We start from the raw sequence: 20796 nt of genomic DNA, 5'->3' as shown, positions 1-20796 counted from the left end.
CAAAATTATTGCGTAACTTCATAATCTTTGAATGGAGCACACCAACGCGAAACGATTAATACGAATTTCAATCCGAAATCCCAAAGTTTTCACACGAAAAAACATAATTCAAGCCGATCGCAGCGACAACTCGTCTGACACTTCAAGAAAGTTCGGAAAGTGTTTGTTTTGAAAAAGTATTATTTGACGAAGTTTCTGAGATGTCAGGACGAAAAGGTAGTAGTTTGAGTTTAAAGCTATGTAAATCTAATTTGAAAAACGAGTATGATATGCAAAACATAGAATTGATGATAATATTTTTGATTATGATTGCTGTAATTGTTTGCCAAAATGGGTTTAAAGCAAGGTTTAAAGCTATACAAAATTCGTTGTTTCTGTACAAATTGATGACTGAAATTTTGACGAGCATTGCAAATTTGCAATTTATTTTGATTTTGAGTAAAGGATGTGCTAAAAAGTTAGACAATCGCTTTGTTGACAATTTTTGTGGTCGGCATGATCAAAAATTTGTGGACGATTGCTGGTTGTTAAATGACAAAGTTGGCAAACCGCTATTTTTTCAAAGCGGGAAATTGAAATGTTTACAAGTCATCTATGCCAAATCATTAAATCTGTTTTTGAAAAGTCATATTTGGTACACTATTGAGAAACAACAAATGTTGAACAGGAATCTTATTAAAAGCATCAAACCAAAACTGTTGGTTTGTTCGCTTGAAAGTAATTGTGTGCTGGACAGTTTGGCAATAGTCATTGTGTCATTTACATTTTTGAGATTAATTTTCTCAATTTGTTTGCTAAGAAATCTTAATCGCGGGCTAAAGAAAATGACGAATGGAGAATTCCATAATTTTAGTTTGTTGGTCATTTGTTCAATTCAGTTCATTTATTTTATTCAAGACGATGATTGTCTATCATGGAAATTTAGTTTAATTTCAAATAGTTGTGTGTGCAACGGTACATTGAATGAAAAGCAAACTATAAACAAGTTAAACTATAGCATACCTAAAACCGAAACTTTTCAAGAGAAGTGTTTGACAGATGATCAGATAGTAGATGTGGAAACTCAATGGTTTCAATGGAAACTTTTTGAAAGGGTGGTGAATGAGGTAGTCTCTTTAACTTGGGACATACCTAGCATATATTTTCATAAAATAGATCAAAATATCTTGACTCTATGCAGTGTTTGCATTAATTCCCAATCGAAAATCCACAATAGTGATGAATTACTTGTTGTATCAAGGTCTATTGGCTTTGTTCACAGGCTGATATGCTGGATTTCTGTCCTGAGTTTTAGATTTGCTATTACAGTTTTCATTATAAATGTCATAAAACAATTTTATTTGTATTTTAAACAGATACTCGTTCAACACGGTTCCCAGTGGAGCGAGGACAAGAAAACGCGATGGCGCCTAGTAGCACGAATCGTCGTGTTGTGGATTCGAAGAAGATCGGTGTCGACTGGAAGCGCGGTGTGGCTAGCGCATTGCGATCAGCTTAAACCACATTACCAGCAACAAGGCGAGCGGCCGAACCTGATGACGCCGTTCGAAAAGTCTACGCCGGGCGCGGCAATGGTCGATGTGGACGTAGAAATGCTGAATTTGGACGAGAACATGTTGGGAACCGGATACGGTGGGAGCGGTTTATTCCGGGGTTTCCCGGAGCCTGTCTCGACCGGATCAAAGAGAAGAAAACGTGACGCTGGAACGGCGGAATTGCCTGACAGCTATCCTAGAAGATCGAAGCGGCTTCGTAAGCCGGCGAAGAATTCAGAATTTGTTTATTCTTAATTAATAGTGAACATTCAAAATTTTTTGTTCTTTCTAATTATTTCATTAACTTTTGATCTTGTTGGTACATCTTGATTTGAAAAATCTAATGAACTGTACATTTCGCTGAATTAGTTTTTTTTTGTCATTATTATATTCTTCTATTAAAAGAGGGAGGAATTGTCATATCCCTCGACATTTAGGCTTAATTGTCAGTTTGACGTTTTAGCAATTGGAGCTCACGAATACAAACAAATGTAATGAAACTATAAATAAAGCTACGACCGTGTGTCGAGTCTCTTTTTCCATTTGGAACCTCATACGAACAAGAAGACTTTTTATTTCCAAAACCGATCCGTCTCTGCAGTAGTTTACAAGTTTTATACCTATAAAATCATTACTATAAGTATTAAATTAAGCCCAATTAGGGGAGAGTTATTCGTGAGAGTTATTCGTGAGAGCCATAATTAAAGGAAGTACACACCTACTGGGCAATAATCTTAGCCCTTATCTTCAAGGTCCCCTCTGATACGCACCAGAATCGAATCGAAGAGAGCAACTAAAAACAAACAGTCATCAAAACAGTAGTGCGTGGACCTGTAATTTAAGGTAGCCCCGGTTGGAGGGGGGTTGGATGCTGCTGAAGAAATGAAGATGATGGCGATGATGTGAGCGGATTTGTCCGATGAAGATGTAATGCACAATGGAAGAGAGCCGCCGCCGAAGGTGGAACCCTTTAAGTGGGTGCCGAGAGTTGGCGAGAAAGAAAGGAAGTAAGACATTATAAGGGGTTACCTGACGGGTTGGGCATCTCTCACCTACTCATCGCATAGTGGGATTTAGTCAATTAATGTTTGTGTAAAACTAAAGTTTTGATTTGTGTAAAGAATAAACTAAAGCAATTCTCTCAGATTTCGGTCATTCGATTTTTTTTGTATTTTTTAATCCGGCTGAAATTTTTATGGTGCTTTCGGTATGCCCAAAGAAGCCATTTGCATCATTAGTTTTTCCATATAATTTTCCTTACAAATTCGGCAGCTGTTCATACAAAAATGATGAATGAAAATACAAAAATCTGTATCTTCTGAAGGATTTTTTTGATCGATTTGGTGTCTTCGGAAAAGTTGTAGGTATGGATAAGGACTTTACTGAAAAAAATGATACACAGTAAATTTTTTTTTTGTGATTTTTAATTTAACTTTTTGTCACTAAAATTTGATTTGCAAAAAAAAACACTTTTTTATTTTTTTTTATTTTTTGACATGTTTCAGGGACACCAAATGTCAACTTTTCAGAAATTTCCAGGTGGTGCAAAAAATACTGATTTTTTTCGAAAAATCGAAAAATTGATAAAGTGAACCGTTTTAAAGTCAAAGCCATTCTTATGTAACTGTTTTGAAAATAGTCGCAATTTTTCATTTTTTTTTTTAAATAAGGGCACATGTTTGCACACTTTCAAATATTTTTGAAAAGCTTGGAAAATTCTCTATATTTTGCTTGTTTGAACTTTGTTGATACGACCCTTAGTTGCTGAGAATTGCCATGCAAAGGTTTAAAAACAGAAAAAATGATGTTTTCCAAGTCTCACCCAAACAACCCACCATCGATATCGGTCCGATTTACAATGTTAAAATATGAAACATTCGTGAAATTTTCCGATCTTTTCGAAAACAATATTTTCAAATTTGTGTATCCATACCTACAACTTTGCCGAAGACACCAAATCGATCAAAAAATTCCTTCAAAAGATACAGATTTTTGAATTTTCATACACTCAACCCCCGGTGGTTGGTCACTTTTTCGTTTGACACTTTTTTAGTTTGTACCCCGTTGGTTGGTCAAAGTCAAACTAAAAAGTGACGAACTGTCACTTTTTATACGGCGCTCACGCACACTATCAAAACAAACGTTTGGTAGTGTGTGTGAACTCCGTGTAAAAGGGGTGTCAAACTAAAACGTGACCCCGTTCGTTTGACAACAGTTGGTGTCAAACCATCGGGGTTTGAGTGTACATCATTTTTGTATGGACAGCTGCCAAATTTATAAGGAAAATTATATGGAAAAAAATAATTATGCAAAATGGCTTCTTTGGGCATACCGAAAGCACCATAGAAGTTTCAGCCAGATTAAAAAATATAAAATTAAAAAAAATACCGATTTTGTAGAGAATTGCTCACTGACAGCAAACAGCTCAAACTAAAAAGGTCTAAGATTAGAATTACTCCGAGATCAAAATGTTCCAATATTTTCATTAACTCACCTTCAGTTATGGATGTAAATTAAAAAATAAGAGAACTTTAAATTAAGATAATTTTTGAAAAGCTTTTTTTTCCTAATGACTTTTTATAACTTGTCATTTGAACCATTTTGACCAAATTTCCTCTAAAAAACTCACTATCCCAAACGATGACGTGATACCTCGATTCAACGCGGTATATCCTTAAACATTAAAAGTAGCACGCAACCGAAATAGATGAGCCGAGCATTGATCTGGATGCGCCAATTCGACTGGTGGTGGTGGTGACGCCCCCACGAAGGTAACACCTATTTGACGCAAAGTCGATACGGTCAAAGCCGGGCCCGAAGGAAATGATAATCCATTTCCTTACGGATCGGATCAGCGAGGGGCCAAAGGGTTGGTCGCGTCTTAATGGGGGACGGCGATTAGGGTTGAAGCTTTTTTTTCTTTTTACTGGGTGTGAAAACCTCTTCTTACATGAAAGAAAGAGGTTATGTAAAAGTGGAAATGTTCGATTTGAAACTATGCGTTGTACCCTTTAATCCGTTTCGATCGGAAATCGATTGCTTGTAATTTATTATGAATGAAATGGTATTGCAATGCGTGGCCGAATGGTTACGCTGTCCGCTTTGTAAGCGGATGATTCTGGGTTCGATTCCCATCTGCTCCAACCTTCCATCGGATGAGGAAGTAAAATGTCGGTCCCGGCCTTGGTTGTTAGGCCGTTAAGTCATTCCAGGTGTAGGAGTCGTCTCCATGCCATAAGTACAAACAACACACCAAACCAAGCCTACTCCGGTGGAATCGCTGGCGGCGGTTGAACTCGCAATCCGAAGGTCGTCAGTTCAAACACTGGGGTGGAAGGTTCCTTGGAGTAAAAAGAGGTTTGGGTGCCCTCCCCATTCAAGCCTTCGGACTCCAAGGTTCGAGCAGAAACTTGCAATAGAGACCACAAAAGACCCGGGGGTCGTTAATGTGGATGCTTTGATTTTTTTTTTATTTTGGTACACTCAAACCCCGATGGTTTGACACCAACTGTTGTCAAACGAACGGGGTCACGTTTTAGTTTGACACCCCTTTTACACGGAGTTCACACACACTACCAAACGTTTGTTTTGATAGTGTGCGTGAGCGCCGTATAAAAAGTGACAGTTCGTCACTTTTTAGTTTGACTTTGACCAACCAACGGGGTACAAACTAAAAAAGTGTCAAACGAAAAAGTGACCAACCACCGGGGGTTGAGTGTATTGCAATTATCTCTAAACGAAACTGCTTTTCAAATGCAAAAAAAAATATTTAGAATATCAAATAACTGTTTACGTTGAGAGTTGAAACAACAACAGAGAAACGATTGATTTTTTTTGTGTTCATTACTCACCTCGGAAGGTGTTCTTATCAGTAATACTAGGTGACTGTGTTATCGTTAAAAGTGGAAGATGTTCAGCGATAAGTTACATGACAGTGGTAATGACATTGATGTGATAATTTTTGGCAGATAAACCTGCAGGAATGTGACTGTTATGCTGTTGATTCAGCTCAGTTACACAAGTTTGTAGCAGCTGTCACATGAAACTTTCCTGAATTTTGTGACTCAAAACAATGTCAAGTTTGAGTTGTATGGATGACATAGCTATACCCAAAAATGCTTCTACTGGGAGAAAAAAAACTCTCAAAATGGAAGGCAAACAGCACAGAGTACGAACTCAGAGAATAAAATACAAAAGAGTTGAGAGCATTTTGCTCTGAGGTTTTCAGTCAGTCCGCTCAATTTTCCGTGCGGCTCAAGTTCCAAACTTCACCATCCAGTCGGTTCGGTGCAAGTCGGAAGTGCTGTCCGACCGTAAGTACACGCATCATTTTGTAGGTCGTTATCTAGTGACATAACCTCGAAAAGTGGGGGGGGGAGAGAAATGATGCTCTCGGCCGGGCCTCCGAGTCCGATTTGAATTTGGCGTTCGCGCGCAGCTGCCGCCGCCGCGTAAAACAATAATAATACGCCTATTTGGGGGCTCGAAAATTTTTAAATTACACACTTTTCACCGAGATTGAGTTCCGCGAGAGCTTCCGAAGAAGTAGAGTGGAACACGGCACATTGCCGACGCGCGATGCCCTGGTCTCCTCCAGACACTGGACCGATTATGGCCCCACCGGATCAGGGCAGGTTCGGTAACGACGCCGAATGTCTGCGGAGTGCTGTGTTGCTTGCAAGTGATCAAATTGGTGATCCGAAATGGTGCGCACACAAGTGATGGGTTGGCTGTACCACAACATTCGGGTGCCCGATTTATGTCTTCATTTGTTTATTGTTTGATTTGAGGTCGTCGTCGTGGTCGTTAAAGTGTTGGCGGCAACAACGGCTGCTGGAACGTACCGTTTGCGTTAGGCTAACTGACTGCTGGTTGATCGTAAAGCTGCCCGGGCCAGAAGATTTGTTACCGAAGATTTGACTCTCGTTGTTGCGGCAAGCGGAAGTGTGGCATTAGGGAGCACAGGGTGGTTACTTCGAAATTGGTGCATGTTGCAATGGCGGGGTGGATGAAAACAACGCAACAAGCCACCACAGGGCAGCAGATGTGGGGCCTCGAGATGATCCGGAAGTGTGTGGGATTGCGTATTTCGGGGGGTGTGGTTGCGGTGTTGCGTGTATTGTTGTGGTGCCGAATATTGCGTTGCATTTTAAAATCAAATAAGTTGGATCTTGTTCATTTTTTTAAGTTTAACAAAAATCATATAACAATGATTATTTCAAATTAAAAAAAATCGTATCAAGTAGGAATACATTTTTTCATTTCATTTATTAGGTTGCTTTAACAATTGCATTGGTGCAGGTCTTATCCTGAGCCGAGATATGGACTACCTTTCAACACTGAATTCAAATTTTGTTTGAAGTGGGGGAGAGTTTACTGGTACTAAGTAGAATGAATTGAACAGAGAAGGAAAAAATGTAAAAGAACCTTCGAAAGCTAACTTTTTTTTTTGATTTTGGATGTTATTGTATTCCAACAAAAAATTTTTTTTGTCTTTTTGTTACAAATCATGACTCTACTTGATACGCAACTACCCAAAATCCCGATTATTCGAAGATTCGATTATCCGAAAGATTGTATAGGGGCTCATACAATTTTTGAAAATAATTATAAGGGGTCATCCATAATCCGCTAAGATAGGGGGGATTTGGCCATTATCCACACTCCACACAAACAAAAACAGTTGTACACATGGGAAGAGGGAGAGGTCTAGAACATTCAAAAAAAAGTATCCACTTGATTTATGGAAGGTTTCTAACGGCCTTACTAACTCTTGATAATATTGCATGTATTGTGTATGGCAACATTGCAACCATATCTGTTTTGCCCTGAAAAGCAAAAGGGAGTTGTATCCTATCCCTCGCTTGGTCCAGTTCAAAATCCAAGATAAAGCTGTCAGATCAAATCTGTAAAGACTGTCAGACCAAAGAGTAAAAAATAAACAATCTTGACAATTTAAAACAAAATATTATTTTTTCAAATCATTGACTGGTCTAGCTGCAAAATTATGTGTGCATCAGGAAACGATTAAATAACTTGGTGTCCTTTACACAAACAATTATATAAACAGATAGGAGTCTTATCACTTTAAGAAGCACAGAGTACACAGAAAATGATGGTAATATTCATCAGAGAATGGTGACAGATTTGTGCCAAAAAAATTTACATCAGAAACTGATGAATTTTCACAGTTCCGGATGAATTTCACATTTTTCACATTTTTTTAGGTAAATTAACCAAAAAATATGCAATACTCAACCAACCAAATTTCCAACCTTCCAGAATTCAACTTTTTTTTCTCCAGAACCAGGGGGTAACCCTTAAAATCACTTTTTTGTCAACCTAGTAAAAAAAAATTAAGTAGCATGTTTTGGAAATTTTCGAAACTGACATGAATTTTGGTAAATTTAAATGCACTGCAGCACAAACAGTATATTAACCTTTAAAAAAAATTAAGAATTTTATTTTTTTCAATCTGTACAGAAAAACTAAAGTTCATTCCAAATTGAAAAAAAAATCAAAACATATCATTGTAATTTTTTAAATCTTTATTTGTCACTTGAAAAATAAAATCTTGAAGGAAAACAAACCCAACAAAATAACTTTCAAAAGCTGATAAAATGTTATTTTTTTATTGATTTTGGCCCCTCTAACGTTAACTTTACAATTTTTAATTTGAAAAAAAATGGGAAAAATCTTTGCAATACAAATATTACCAAAATGAATGCTAAAGCTATGTTTTACAAATTTCATTTAAAATTATTGAAATTGACAAACTATTTTTTCATCTTTCCTTAGTTGATTTCCGATCTGTGATTCGAAATTTCTGTTTTTAAAATATGTTTTCTAATTGATTTCGATATTTAATAGAATTATAAAACAAAACAAAAATAAATGCTTTGAAATATATTTTTAAAAAGCAATCGATCGTGCATGTTATTATAAAGAAAAATTGTGCTATGGATATCAGTCTTTCAGTCTTTAGTTGTAGTCTTCTTATTTTAAGTACAATAAATGCACATTAAACATTAAATGTTTGATTGAATTGGTCATACAGTCCAGACTTGATTATCCGAAGTCCTCCGAACCATTTCACTTCAATCAATCCCATCTTTATATAATCAAAACTTTGGATAATCGAGTCTTGACTTGCACAAGTTAGCATAAGAACAGGTTTTCAAAAATTTAAATTCTTCAAAAAAGCTTTAATCCGCAAAACAATCAAAAAAAAATGCACTCACCTTCATCTCCGACCGCGACCGAGCAGCTCCCGTCCTTGTTGACGTTCAGGTGCCGCGTCTTGACCGGCAGCCGGATTTCCGGCCTGCGTCGCCGTCCTCTCCTTTTCCCACCCTTACCCCCACTAACACTACCCCCACCACTTCCACTGTCCCCATCGTCGCCCCCTCCCCCACCACTATCATCCCCGTCCCCGCCCCCTTCGCCTTCCTGCAGCAGTGCGGCCTTGAACATGCGCGCACTCTGGTAGATCAACGCCCACGCCTGGTCCTCGGAGATGGGCGCATTGAACGTCTTCAGGACCTCCTCCAGCGATACGGTGTCCTCGTTGGGGGTCACCACAACGGGGGCGGCCTTTGGGAATCGCCGGTTGTTTACATCCCGATTGATTGGTTTCGTAGGTGGAGGCTTGCGCGGGGAGGTCGCCGCCGCGACCAGGTCCTTGGGCAACGGCGGACACGCCGGAATGGGACTGCTCGGTTCTTCGGCCATTCCGAACGGTCGGTTTGGTTCTTCTTTTTTTTCGTAGTGGGTTATTGTGACAGGGGGTTAGTTAAAGATCTTCTCTGCGACGTAAGCAGTACAGAATCGGCTGCACTTTGTTGTACACAAACATATCACTCATTGCTTTCTACACACGCACGCACAAAACGAAACACAAACACAAACGCGACACAGATGGTTGTTTCTACCCCGGGGTTGAACTTCGGGACCGTGTTTCGGCCACGTAGGATGAGTAGGCGCTGCTATCAAAAATAAACAATTTCTTATCACACACGACGGTCTTCCTCAACGCAGTGTTGCTTCAGGTACCACCGACGACGACAATGCACTGTTGTTGTTGTGACACTCGTCGAACTGTCACATTGTTTGACAGGTCACAATGGTTACCGCTGACCTGCAATCTGCTGAACTTCACGTGCTCAACCACTGTGCTATATCGCCTCCCCGTAAGGAAATCGATTTCTTCCCAAGTATTCCGGTATGGGTGACTCTTGTATCGGTGTATTTCTTTGCACACTACATCCACAAACACACTCTCACACCGTGTCACGCAGTGCCGATTTATCCCAACGCTTTACCACCTTGACCGCAGGTTTCAGGGTCACTATCGTCACCCGAAAACACTTCAAAACACTCAGGTTGACAACTCTTGGACCAACAAGAGAAACGTCACCACCGATTGTATCTTCTTCTTGGTTTGTCGCCTCTTCTTTCAGTGCGATATCAACACGAGCTGATAACAAAGTCGACACTCACACAGTGCTGCATGATCTTTTTTATCTTCTTAGGATGCTGACGAATCTTCGCGCTGGTCTACTCTTTACTCCAATTGCTACCTTGAATGATGACCACAACACAAGAGGCTTCTCTCTGCTTGCGCTACCGCAACTTGTTATTATTCTTCACGAAATTCACTTGTTTATTTTGGCCCCGTAAGCGCCGAAAGGTCGCTCTCACACCCCACAAATCGCTGCGGGTTCTTCCGGATTTCACTGCACCAAGCTGCCACTAAAATCGTAGCTTCTCCAAAGCTTTAAAAGGTCAACGAAAACTTTTTTATTCTTTCTCTGTCGAAAAATGCTCCCCCAAAAAATATCGCAACAAAACAATAAAACACGACGCGCACGAAAAACACACGACATACACACGCGTACGCACGCACGCACGAAAAGCACTCTTCAAGCGCGCACCACAACTGCACCGCACGAGCGTCAACCGAAAACTGGCCCGGAGAGGAAAGCTTTGCGTATAAGCGCCGATCGCCGAACCGGGCGTCGCTCGCTCTCTCGCGTGAAAAAGCGTTATACGCGAGAGATTGTGCGGAAACCTCTCACGCGAGAGCGCGACGCCCGTAGAACAGTTGCGAAAGGTTTGTTTTGGTGCGTTCCCGCTCTGGCGCGCGCATGCCGGTATGCGGTTTCGGTCGCGCTTGGGGGCGAGCACGTGGGGGCCATCAGCTGGCGGCTGCTGAGTGCATAAAAGGGGAGGCGTGGGGAAACGGTGAACATGGAAGAGGGGTGATGGAAATGTGGCAGTGATGCGAGATTCGTGGAAATAGTCGAAGCTATGTAATTTAAGTATATAATTTTTTTTATTGTTATTTTATTGTCACTCTGGCACTAATTCGAACCGAGTGATTTTCACTCCAGCTGCACTTTTTCGCTCCGCATTTTCTGTCAAACTAAATTTGAAATTATGTACTAGATCAGTGTGTAAGCCAAGTTTGTTGTGATCCTCCAACTTGGTTTGATTGACGAAATAGTAGTTTATGCAACAAGGTGCTGAAAAAATCAAGTTTTGCAACGAGTTGCTTACAATATTTTTTGCGATTCCGAAACGTACGATTCATGCTGAAAAAAAACATTTTTGCAATTCCGTCGTGAAACTACTTACTTTTCCTGTCATTCTAGAACGACGAAATAGCCTACTTTTCTGTACCAAAAATAACAGAATCGAATAGCAACACTTTTCAAAATAAATGCTGAAAAGTTCTACTTTTCAGCACTGAAATGGGTGCTGAAAAGTTAAACTTTTCAGCACTTGTATCGAAAAATAACACTTTTCAACATTTTTTTGTTTTAAACGATTTATTGACAAAATACATGAAAATTCGACTTAAAATTTCACTCAATGTTGTTTTTCGAAATTGCAAAAAATGTTGTATGGAACTCGTTGCAAAACTTGATTTTTTCAGCACTCGTCGTATTTATCCAACTCGGTGAACCTCGTTGGATAAATGTACAACTCGTGTTGAAAAAAAACCTCTTTTTGCAACTTGTTGCATAAACTACTATTTTGTCATTTTTTGCAATTACGAAAAACACCATTTGTATAGATTTTTATGTAAATTGTCAAAGTTTTTAGTCAATTCATCAATAAATCAAAACAATACTGAAAAGTATAACTTTTCGATACAAGTGCTAAAAAGTTCAACTTTTCAGCTCCCATTTCAGTGCTGAACAGCAGTATCGAAAAGTAGTATTGTTTTGATTTTATCGGTGAATTGACTAAAAACTTAAACAATTTACATAAAAATCTCACTCAAACCCCGATGATTTGACACCAACTGTTGTCAAACGAACAGGGTCACTTTTTAGTTTGACACCCCTTTCACACGGAGTTCACACACACTACCAAACGTTTGTTTGAATAGTGTGCGTGAGCGCCGTGTAAAAAGTGACAGTTCGTCACTTTTTAGTTTGACTTTGACCATACCAACGGGGTACAAACGAAAAAAGTGTCAAACGAAAAAGTGCCCAACCACACGGAGAAAAAAGAGTTCCCAAAATCGTGAACAAGCGTTTATGAAAATGAGAACCTCGAACAAAGTGTTCAAATCCCATGGTACGATTTTGAAAAACGTACCATGAAATTTGAACACTTTGTTCGTGGTTCCCATTTTTATGAACGCTTGTGCACGATTCTGGGAACTCTTTTTTCTCCGTGCACCGAGGGTTGAGTGTTCAAAATTTGTATTTATGTATATTTAATGGTGTTTTTCGTAATTTAAAAAAAAATACAAAAATGTTTTTATTTTCAGCATAAGCCGTACGTTTTTCCAACGAGGATCTGCCAAGTTGGATAAATACTATGTGTGCTTTAACCAACTTAAAACCCAAAACAGTTTCAAAAAGTTTTATTTTTACAATAAAAGTTCTGAATAGTTGAACTTTTCAGCGCCCAAATGTGTTATAATGACTTTTTTGCTATTCCACCGGCAATCTACTTACTTTACGTGTCATTCTCGAGCAACAACACGGCCTTATTTTCTCTACCAAAAATAATAAAATGGAAAATTAAAACCTTTCAACACTAGTGCTAAAAATTCTATTTTGTAGTACTGAATGAATGATGAATTTTTCTGCACTAGTATCGTAAAGCAACATTTTGAAATATGTTTTGTTCTGAACGTAGAATTTACTTAAGGGTAAGCCGTTGATCATTTTCGAAGAAAATTGATCATCACTCTAAAATGCTCTGCATTGAATTTAATTTAACGAATTTCTGCACCAAAATGAATCAGCATGTGCCGGTTGTTGCCTTTGTGAAGCCACTGAAAGAATTTTTGGTCTAAATCAAATGTGCTTCAAAATTTATATAATTTTGTGGCACAGTCATTGACGTCCTAGTTGGCAATTTTAACCCTTAAAGTTAAAAAAAATCTTCGATTCACATTTGGGTAATTCTCTACCAACTCACACGAAATCGGGAAAAGTTGCCCCGACCCCTCTTCGATTTGCGTGAAACTTTGTCCTAAGGGGTAACTTTCCGTTTTGATATCTCGTGACGGAGGGCGGTACGACCCCTTCCATTTTGAACATGCGAAAAAGAGGTGTTTTTCAACAATTTGCAGCCTGAAACGGTGATGAGATAGAAATTTGGTGTCAAAGGGACTTTTATGTAAAATTAGACGCCCGATTTGATGGCGTACTCAGAATTCCGAATAAACGTATTTTCATCGAAAAAACACTAAATTCTCCCATTTTCCGTTACTCGACTGTAAAATTTTTGGAACATGTCATTTTATGGGAAATTTAATGTACTTTCGAATCTACATTGTCCCAGAAGGGTCATTTTTTCATTTAGAACAAAATTTTCATTTTAAAATTTCGTATTTTTCTAACTTTGCAGGGTTATTTTTTAGAGTGTAACAATGTTCTACAAAGTTGTAGAGCAGACAATTACAAAAATTTTGATATATAGACATAAGGGGTTTGCTTATAAACATCACGAGTTATCGCGATTTTACGAAAAAAAGTTTTGAAAAAGTTACTTTTTGCGTTTCTCTTTGTTTCGTCGTCCGTGTCTGTCGCGGGTGACCATGAATGGCCATGATCGATGACGACCAACTTTTTCAAAACTCTTTTTTCGTAAAATCGCGATAACTCGTTATATTTACAAGCAAACCCCTTATGTCTATATATCAAAATTTTTGTAATTGTCTGCTCTACAACTTTGTAGAACATTGTTACACTCTAAAAAATAACTCTATATAGTTAGAAAAAACACGAAATTTTAAAATATTTTTTTTTTGTTCTAAATGAAAAAATTACCCTTTTGGGTCAATGTAGATTGGAAAAGTACATTAAATTTCCCATAAAACGAGATGTTCCAAATTTTTTTAAAGTCGAGTAACGGAAAATGGGAGAATTTTTAAAACTTTTTTAGTGTTTTTTTCGATGAAAAATACGTTTTTTAGGAATTCTGAGTACGCCATCAAATTGGGCGTCTAATTTTACATAAAAGTCCCTTTGACACCAAATTTCTATCTCATCACCGTTTCAGGCTGCAAATTATTGAAAAACACCTCTTTTTTCGCATGTTCAAAAATGGAAGGGGTCGTACCGCCCCTCCGTCACGAGATATCAAAAAACGGACCTCAGATTCGTGATCAGGGACAAAAGTTACCCCTTAGGACAAAGTTTCACGCAAATCGAACAGGGGTCGGGGCAACTGCTGTGTGAGTTGGCGGAGAATTACCCATTTATTGAAAATCAAGTTCGTTTCCAAGGATACTATATGACACCAGAAAAAAAGCAGCTTCTTATTTTTTTATCCTTTATTTTTTAAAGGATTAAAATTGATGAAAATAAACATTTTTATGCATGTTTCTATTGTGAAATTGTCTCAGAAACACGAATATGATAAAATTTTCACCAGAAAATGGGATCTAAGGGGTCCCCGAGCAAAAATTTACAACCAAAAAATTCACTAAAAGTAAAAGTGTCTATTTAATATGTTAAACTGCCTTACCCAAAACGTTCTCAGTCTCAGATGGTAGCCCCAGATGTCCCCTACAAGCTGCAGGTCGAACCGAGTTGATATCTGGATTGAACACTTTTTTATTTGAGTTTGAAAATTATGCTATATTTTCACTAAAATGCCAATAACTCCCTTTAGATTTAACCAATTGCGATACTTCTCCCTGCATTTTGTTGCATTTTTAAGCCCTTTCAGATGCATTTGAATTTTGAAATTAAATTGAGTTTCACCAAAGTTACAGCCTTTTTAAGATTTTTGACGTTTTTGGACCATCAAACTTTGTGTCCCGATTTGCCCCACTTCCCGTTGACCTAGAGTGCTCATTTTTGAAAAGATGCTAGTTTTATATGTACAAACAACCCCTGAAAATTTCAGGCAGATTGGTGAGGTCCAAACGACGTCCCATACAAAGGGGTATGCCCTGTTCGTGGATTCGCTCTTAACACATAGATGTTTGGTATAAAATTCCATTTAAAAAGCGTTTTTCGGAATTGCAAAAACAAAATGTTTTTTTACAAGATGGCGGTGGACTTAAACATATTTCTAGTAACATAAAAGTTTCATGAAGATAAAGAAAAAAATATTTTGTTCAAAAATTTGATGAGAGTTCGTCGCTCGGCGGCCGTCGAGTTCATCGCAACCATCACTTGCTCTTATCAAGAACAACTGACGCGTTGAAAACTTATGACATGAAGGCAAAAGGTTACAAAATAACCTTCAAAACGGGGTTAAAGTTAGAGCACAGGAATATTTCGGATTCAAATAAAACGCAGTTTAATTTACGAAAAACATCTTCTCTACAGTATAAAATACGAAATAATCAACGTATCAAAATATAATACAAATTGTACGGAAATTCATCGAAAAACTTGACCTTTCAAGCTACGCAACTACGTCACAAATGCAATAACGGTCCCTAGTGTTGGTTTCGAAATGATGCCACGGTGCTTATTCCTCCTCACTCTTCACTTGGGCGCCAAAATCTCTTTGATGCCCTGCTGCCAAAACTCCCTCGTCCTGTGCAGCCGGGACCTGGTCAGCTGAAGTTTCCGTAGCAAATCGTCACCCTACAACGACCAGAGTTCTTCATACTGATTTTGACTCGACAGTGCGAACCACCCATCTCCACAATACAGACCTCTTTACAGTTTGGATCACTGCTGGACCGAACCAGACGGAACGCTCCGGATGGATAGAATGGTTGATGCAGAGAAGTATTTTGGTTTCTAAAATTAGGAAAACACGCAAAGCCCATTAATGCAACATTTTATTCGAAAATTTCAAAGAACGCTAATTATCACCTTCGACTATCGTCGTACGTTTGCTGGTAACCCTCGATCGTTTGGTTCAGGATCAACGAGTCCTTGTGGTAATCTTGAAGTTTATCCATCAGCTTGACACGATCCTCGCGCAGTTGGCCAATCAACCGCTTCTGTTCGGCAATTTTCTGCTCCAGCAAACGTTCCCGCGCTCGGGACTCTTCGGCACACTTCCGGCCCAGCTCGACGGTGTTGATGGTTTGCCGCTTGAACTCCACCAGCGCCTTGTAGTTCTCCAGATGAACGCGAGCCGCCTGGTTCTGCTTGGCGAGATCTTCGTTGAACACTCGTAGATTTTGGTACGCGTGGCTTATCTTACGATAGTTGTCCTCCACTTCCTGTGAGCAAACGAGGAACTTAATTTATCGTAATATTTAAAGTACTAAAACTTCATACCGCTAATCGACTAGTTTTGGTAGAGAGCTCATCCTGGAGCTGTTTAAGTACTTCACACAGGGCACTCTCCTTCCCCGCCGCTATCGACAGTTTGCTGGTGAGATCCGACGTTTGTTGTCGCAAAGAATTTCTCTGTAATATCGAAAATTCTCATCAATGTGCCAATTGCAACCATTTCATAACTCACCTCCTTCAGCACGGCTTCGGCCTTCCCTCGGAGTTCCTTCAGCTCTTCGCGGTGCCACGCCAGCTGGTTCTCGCACTGCTGCAGCTGGTTCTGCTGGTCCTGCGAGCTGCGCCGAATGGTGTTGAGTTCCTCCGAGAGGCGCTTTTCCCGCGCCGTCGAGTCCTCCCGGATTTTGTCCAGTTTTTGTGAGAGGCTGGCATTTGAAAGAAAATATTATTTACTGACTATAACTAGGCAAAAATACAGCTTAAAACGTACTTGACGCTTCTGGTTTCCATGGTTTGTGCAATCTCTGATTTGGCCGTCAACCGTTGCGTTAGATCGCGGAGGTTCTGTTGTAACCGCTCTATGAGTTCCTCCTTGTTGAACAGGCTTTGCTCCAGGTTTGAGTTTTTGCCTTTCAGCTTGCCAATCTGTCAGAATAAAGTTCGTTTTAACAAGGCTAAAATAAATTGCATTTCAAGGTTTTGTTTTCTCATCTTCAAAATAATCCCATTAAATCAGAAAGAAAAAAATATGAATAAAAACAGAAATAGTAGTTTATGCAACAAGTTGCAAAAAGAGGATTTTTTCAGAACGAGTCGTACATTTATCCAACGAGGTTCACCGAGTTGGATAAATACGAAGAGTGCTGAAAAAATCTAGTTTTGCAACGAGTTCCATACAACATTTTTTGCAATTCCAAAAAACACACACTGAGAGAAATTTTATGTCAAATTATCATGCATTATGTCAATAAATCGTTTAAATCAAAAAAATGTTGAAAAGTGTTACTTTTCGAAACAAGTGCTGAAAAGTTAAACTTTTCAGCACCCATTTGAGTGCTGAAAAGTAGAACTTTTCAGCATTTATTTCGAAAAGTGTTGCTATTCGATTCTGTTATTTTTGGTACAGAAAAGTAGGCTATTTCATCGTTCAAGAATGACAGGAAAAGTAAGTAGTTTCACGACGGAATTGCAAAAATAATTATTGAACAAGCTTGAGAATTCTAGATTAAATTTTTAAAAGGTCCTCTCTACATAGGAAACCCATTACGGATAGGTTGTTTGGAAAATTTAATCTTTAATTCAGCTGTAAACTATTAAAAAATAAATAAAAACCCGATTTAATCCCACCTGGGGTGAGATAGAGCCTTTCTTACAAAAGGAAGTTAACGGCAGTTGATTTTTTTTCCAAAGAAATAGCAAAATAAAGAATGGTCCATTCATAATACAATTCTAAACTCAACCTTATTTTTTCACATAACTTATAAAGCGCTGGTGTTTGCCCCATTTTCCATGGCCGGTTGTAAGCTGTGCTCGCACACAAGCATTTTCGATTTTTAAAACAGAACAAATTATTTTTGAGGCAGAGAATTAGCTCACAATTTGCGATGTTCGTAATGTTTTCTGCATATCGCTAAATTGTTCGTATTCTCTGAGTGTTTTTTTGCACTTTTCAAAATATTAAAAAATTAACGAGAAAACAAAATAATTCCGTCTTGCTCCAATGCGTTAAAGTGGTAACAAAATGACTGGCAGAAAGTGTTTCAACACCCGAGAATTTGCCGTGTTGTAAACAACGATGTAACGGTAAAGCCGCATAAATGTTCTTGAAAGCTTTGAAACGCCTACTGTAATTCACTAAACTGTCATTTAGGCGTTAGGCAAAATTGTGAGCTTTCAATAAGCAAGCATTTAGGCGTTTTTGGGATTGGGAAGCATACAACGACTGAGCGCTCGGTGGGACTTCACTACGACAAACGCAAACGTACCGAATAAACCACCTTGGTGCGCTGGTACGATGAACAAAAATACTAATACACAAAAAGGCTAGTACCGAAGCTAGAAAACCAAACCCGCGATGTGCGTTGTCACTGGCACATGGGAAGCTTAGACGCTTCCCAGAAATTCGTTCGCTCAGAGTTCGATCAGAGAATGAGCAAAACAAAAAGAAAGGCAAAAGAATGAGCATGAGGCTTCAGAACAGATAGCTGCTTGCGTCTAGTTTGCGTTCACTGAAGCTTAGCATAGAAAATAATGATAGGCGATGTGTGATGAACGAGCAATCGATAAAGCAACTTGCACTAAAAGGGGGTAATCTAGTATCAAAACTCTATACGCGCCAGCATTGCTCGCGTCTGCATGTGAAGCTCAACTTGACAACTTGTCGACGAGGCGACGAAAATCGATCGTCCATGATTTTTTGCAGATTTTTCGAATGAATATTTCTCGAGAAATGATTTGGGAACGAAGCTTGATTTGGCGTCGGAGCCAAAAGCAAACCCTATACCTTTCTTTAGTAAGAAAGGCAAAAATGGAAATTTTCTAAAATCTGAACGGTAAATCCGAATGAGGTCAAATTTGTTTCAGAACATCGAGTATGGTCTAGATTATGATGTGGAGAAAAAAAATTAGATAAAATGCCAAAGGAATAGTTTTGGCATTTGGTGAAAATTGGCATTTACCTTTTTTAGGGGTTTTTCCCCCTCACAGTGAATTAGTCCACAAGCTGTAAATCAAGAACCACATTACCGACATGGATGAAAATTTGGGAGGATGTAGGGCTGGAAAAATGCATTTTTTTGGATAAATAAACGATTTCAATACTTCAATTTTCGACCGAATTTTCATTTGAAAACCACCTGATTTGGTGAAAACAAACTCCGAGTCCCCATAAAAAATGGATAAATTCAAATTTGGTATGGAACTGGTTCAGGTTCAGCACATCCCCTTTCAAATGCGCCCAAGAGAGCTTAAATCCATAATGTGGGCTCTGAGAAACCCCCTACCACAAAATTGAGCACTTTTTTACCACACACGGACGTCACGCGTGCTCTACAGTAAATTAAGCGCCAAAATTCGGATATTAGAGGTAGACCAATTCTGTCATTGTCAATCGATTGGGCGTCGAAAATCGATCGTCCATGATTTTTTGCAGATTTTTCGAATGAATATTTCTCGAGAAATGATTTGGGAACGAAGCTTGATTTGGCGTCGGAGCCAAAAGCAAACCCTATACCTTTCTTTAGTAAGAAAGGCAAAAATGGAAATTTTCTAAAATCTGAACGGTAAATCCGAATGAGGTCAAATTTGTTTCAGAACATCGAGTATAGTCTAGATTATGATGTGGAGAAAAAAAATTAGATAAAATGCCAAAGGAATAGTTTTGGCATTTGGTGAAAATTGGCATTTACCTTTTTTAGGGGTTTTTCCCCCTCACAGTGAATTAGTCCACAAGCTGTAAATCAAGAACCACATTACCGACATGGATGAAAATTTGAGAGGATGTAGGGCTGTAAAAATGCATTTTTTTGGATAAATAAACGATTTCAATACTTCAATTTTCGACCGAATTTTCATTTGAAAACCGCCTGATTTGGTGAAAACAAACTCCGAGTCCCCATAAAAAATGGATAAATTCAAATTTGGTATGGAACTGGTTCAGGTTCAGCACATCCCCTTTCAAATGCGCCCAAGAGAGCTTAAATCCATAATGTGGGCTCTGAGAAACCCCCTACCACAAAATTGAGCACTTTTTACCACACACGGACGTCACGCGTGCTCTACAGTAAATTAAGCGCCAAAATTCGGATATTGGAGGTAGACCAATTCTGTCATTGTCAATCGATCGGGCGTCGAAAATCGATCGTCCATGATTTTTTGCAGATTTTTCGAATGAATATTTCTCGAGAAATGATTTGGGATCGAAGCTTGATTTGGCGTCGGAGCCAAAAGCAAACCCTATACCTTTCTTTAGTAAGAAAGGCAAAATACTACCTAGTGCATACATTCGTACATTGATACAATTAATACGACTCGTGCTGAACAAATCATATTTTGGAACGATGTCAGTTTTTGTTTTTGCGATTCCGGAGAACACCCTTTGTATAAGATTTTTTTGCAGAGAAACGTTTGTGTCTTCCGTAATGTTATTTGCTGTCAAGATAAGGATCAAAATCCAAAACAGTATTGAAAAGTATTACTAACTTTATTACAGAACTCAAATGAAGGCTGAAAAGTTCTTCTCAGTACTGTCATTTCTTGCAATGAAGAGTAGCCCGTTTCGTCTTTCCAGAATTTCTGTAGTTTATGCAACAAGTTGCAAAATGAAGATTATTTCGGCACGATTGACAGCTCTGCCGTCAATTCGCAAATTGCAATTTTTACCATGCCAAATACAAATTTACGGAAAACTGTGGTAGTATTTTGCTGGTATTTTGTTTTCCTCTCCGAACATATTCGTTTGTGACTTTGATCGACGGACGAGTCGTGTTCGCTCACGAATGGTTGCGCGCTTCAGTCGGCGAAGATCCGTTCGGCGATGACTAAGTGATTTCTGATTTTTTAACCGAAAATCAAACTAAAACTTTTTT

General features: G+C 38.8%; 2 protein-coding genes across 13 annotated transcripts in view; both read right to left on the bottom strand.

Annotated features, from left to right (window-relative positions):
- Positions 1–10415, bottom strand: part of LOC6043724 (protein spire) — a 340317-nt gene extending 329902 nt beyond the window's left edge. For 6 of the 10 annotated variants that reach the window (XM_038255292.1, XM_038255293.1, XM_038255296.1 and 3 more), the window contains exon 1: positions 8777–10415. In XM_038255292.1, coding sequence (XP_038111220.1) covers positions 8777–9266 — 490 coding nt within the window. In that variant the 5' untranslated portion in view covers positions 9267–10415. The remainder of the gene's footprint in view (positions 1–8776) is intronic. The other 4 variants (XM_038255288.1, XM_038255289.1, XM_038255290.1 and 1 more) reach the window with 4 other exon arrangements.
- Positions 10416–15313: 4898 nt separating this feature from the next.
- LOC6043713 (paramyosin) overlaps positions 15314–20796 on the bottom strand; it is a 46027-nt gene continuing 40544 nt past the window's right edge. For all 3 annotated transcript variants that reach the window (XM_038253556.1, XM_038253554.1, XM_038253555.1), the window contains 6 exons: positions 16701–16855; positions 16443–16635; positions 16256–16387; positions 15842–16197; positions 15679–15766; positions 15314–15607 (listed from right to left, as the gene is read on the bottom strand). In XM_038253556.1, coding sequence (XP_038109484.1) covers positions 15506–15607; positions 15679–15766; positions 15842–16197; positions 16256–16387; positions 16443–16635; positions 16701–16855 — 1026 coding nt within the window. In that variant the 3' untranslated portion in view covers positions 15314–15505. The remainder of the gene's footprint in view (positions 15608–15678; positions 15767–15841; positions 16198–16255; positions 16388–16442; positions 16636–16700; positions 16856–20796) is intronic.

This window comes from Culex quinquefasciatus, chromosome 2, assembly GCF_015732765.1.
Source record: "Culex quinquefasciatus strain JHB chromosome 2, VPISU_Cqui_1.0_pri_paternal, whole genome shotgun sequence".
NCBI classification, from domain to species: Eukaryota; Metazoa; Arthropoda; class Insecta; order Diptera; family Culicidae; genus Culex; species Culex quinquefasciatus.
The sequence above is the reverse complement of the archived record's forward strand: the minus strand, read 5'-3'. Positions and strand labels throughout refer to the sequence as shown.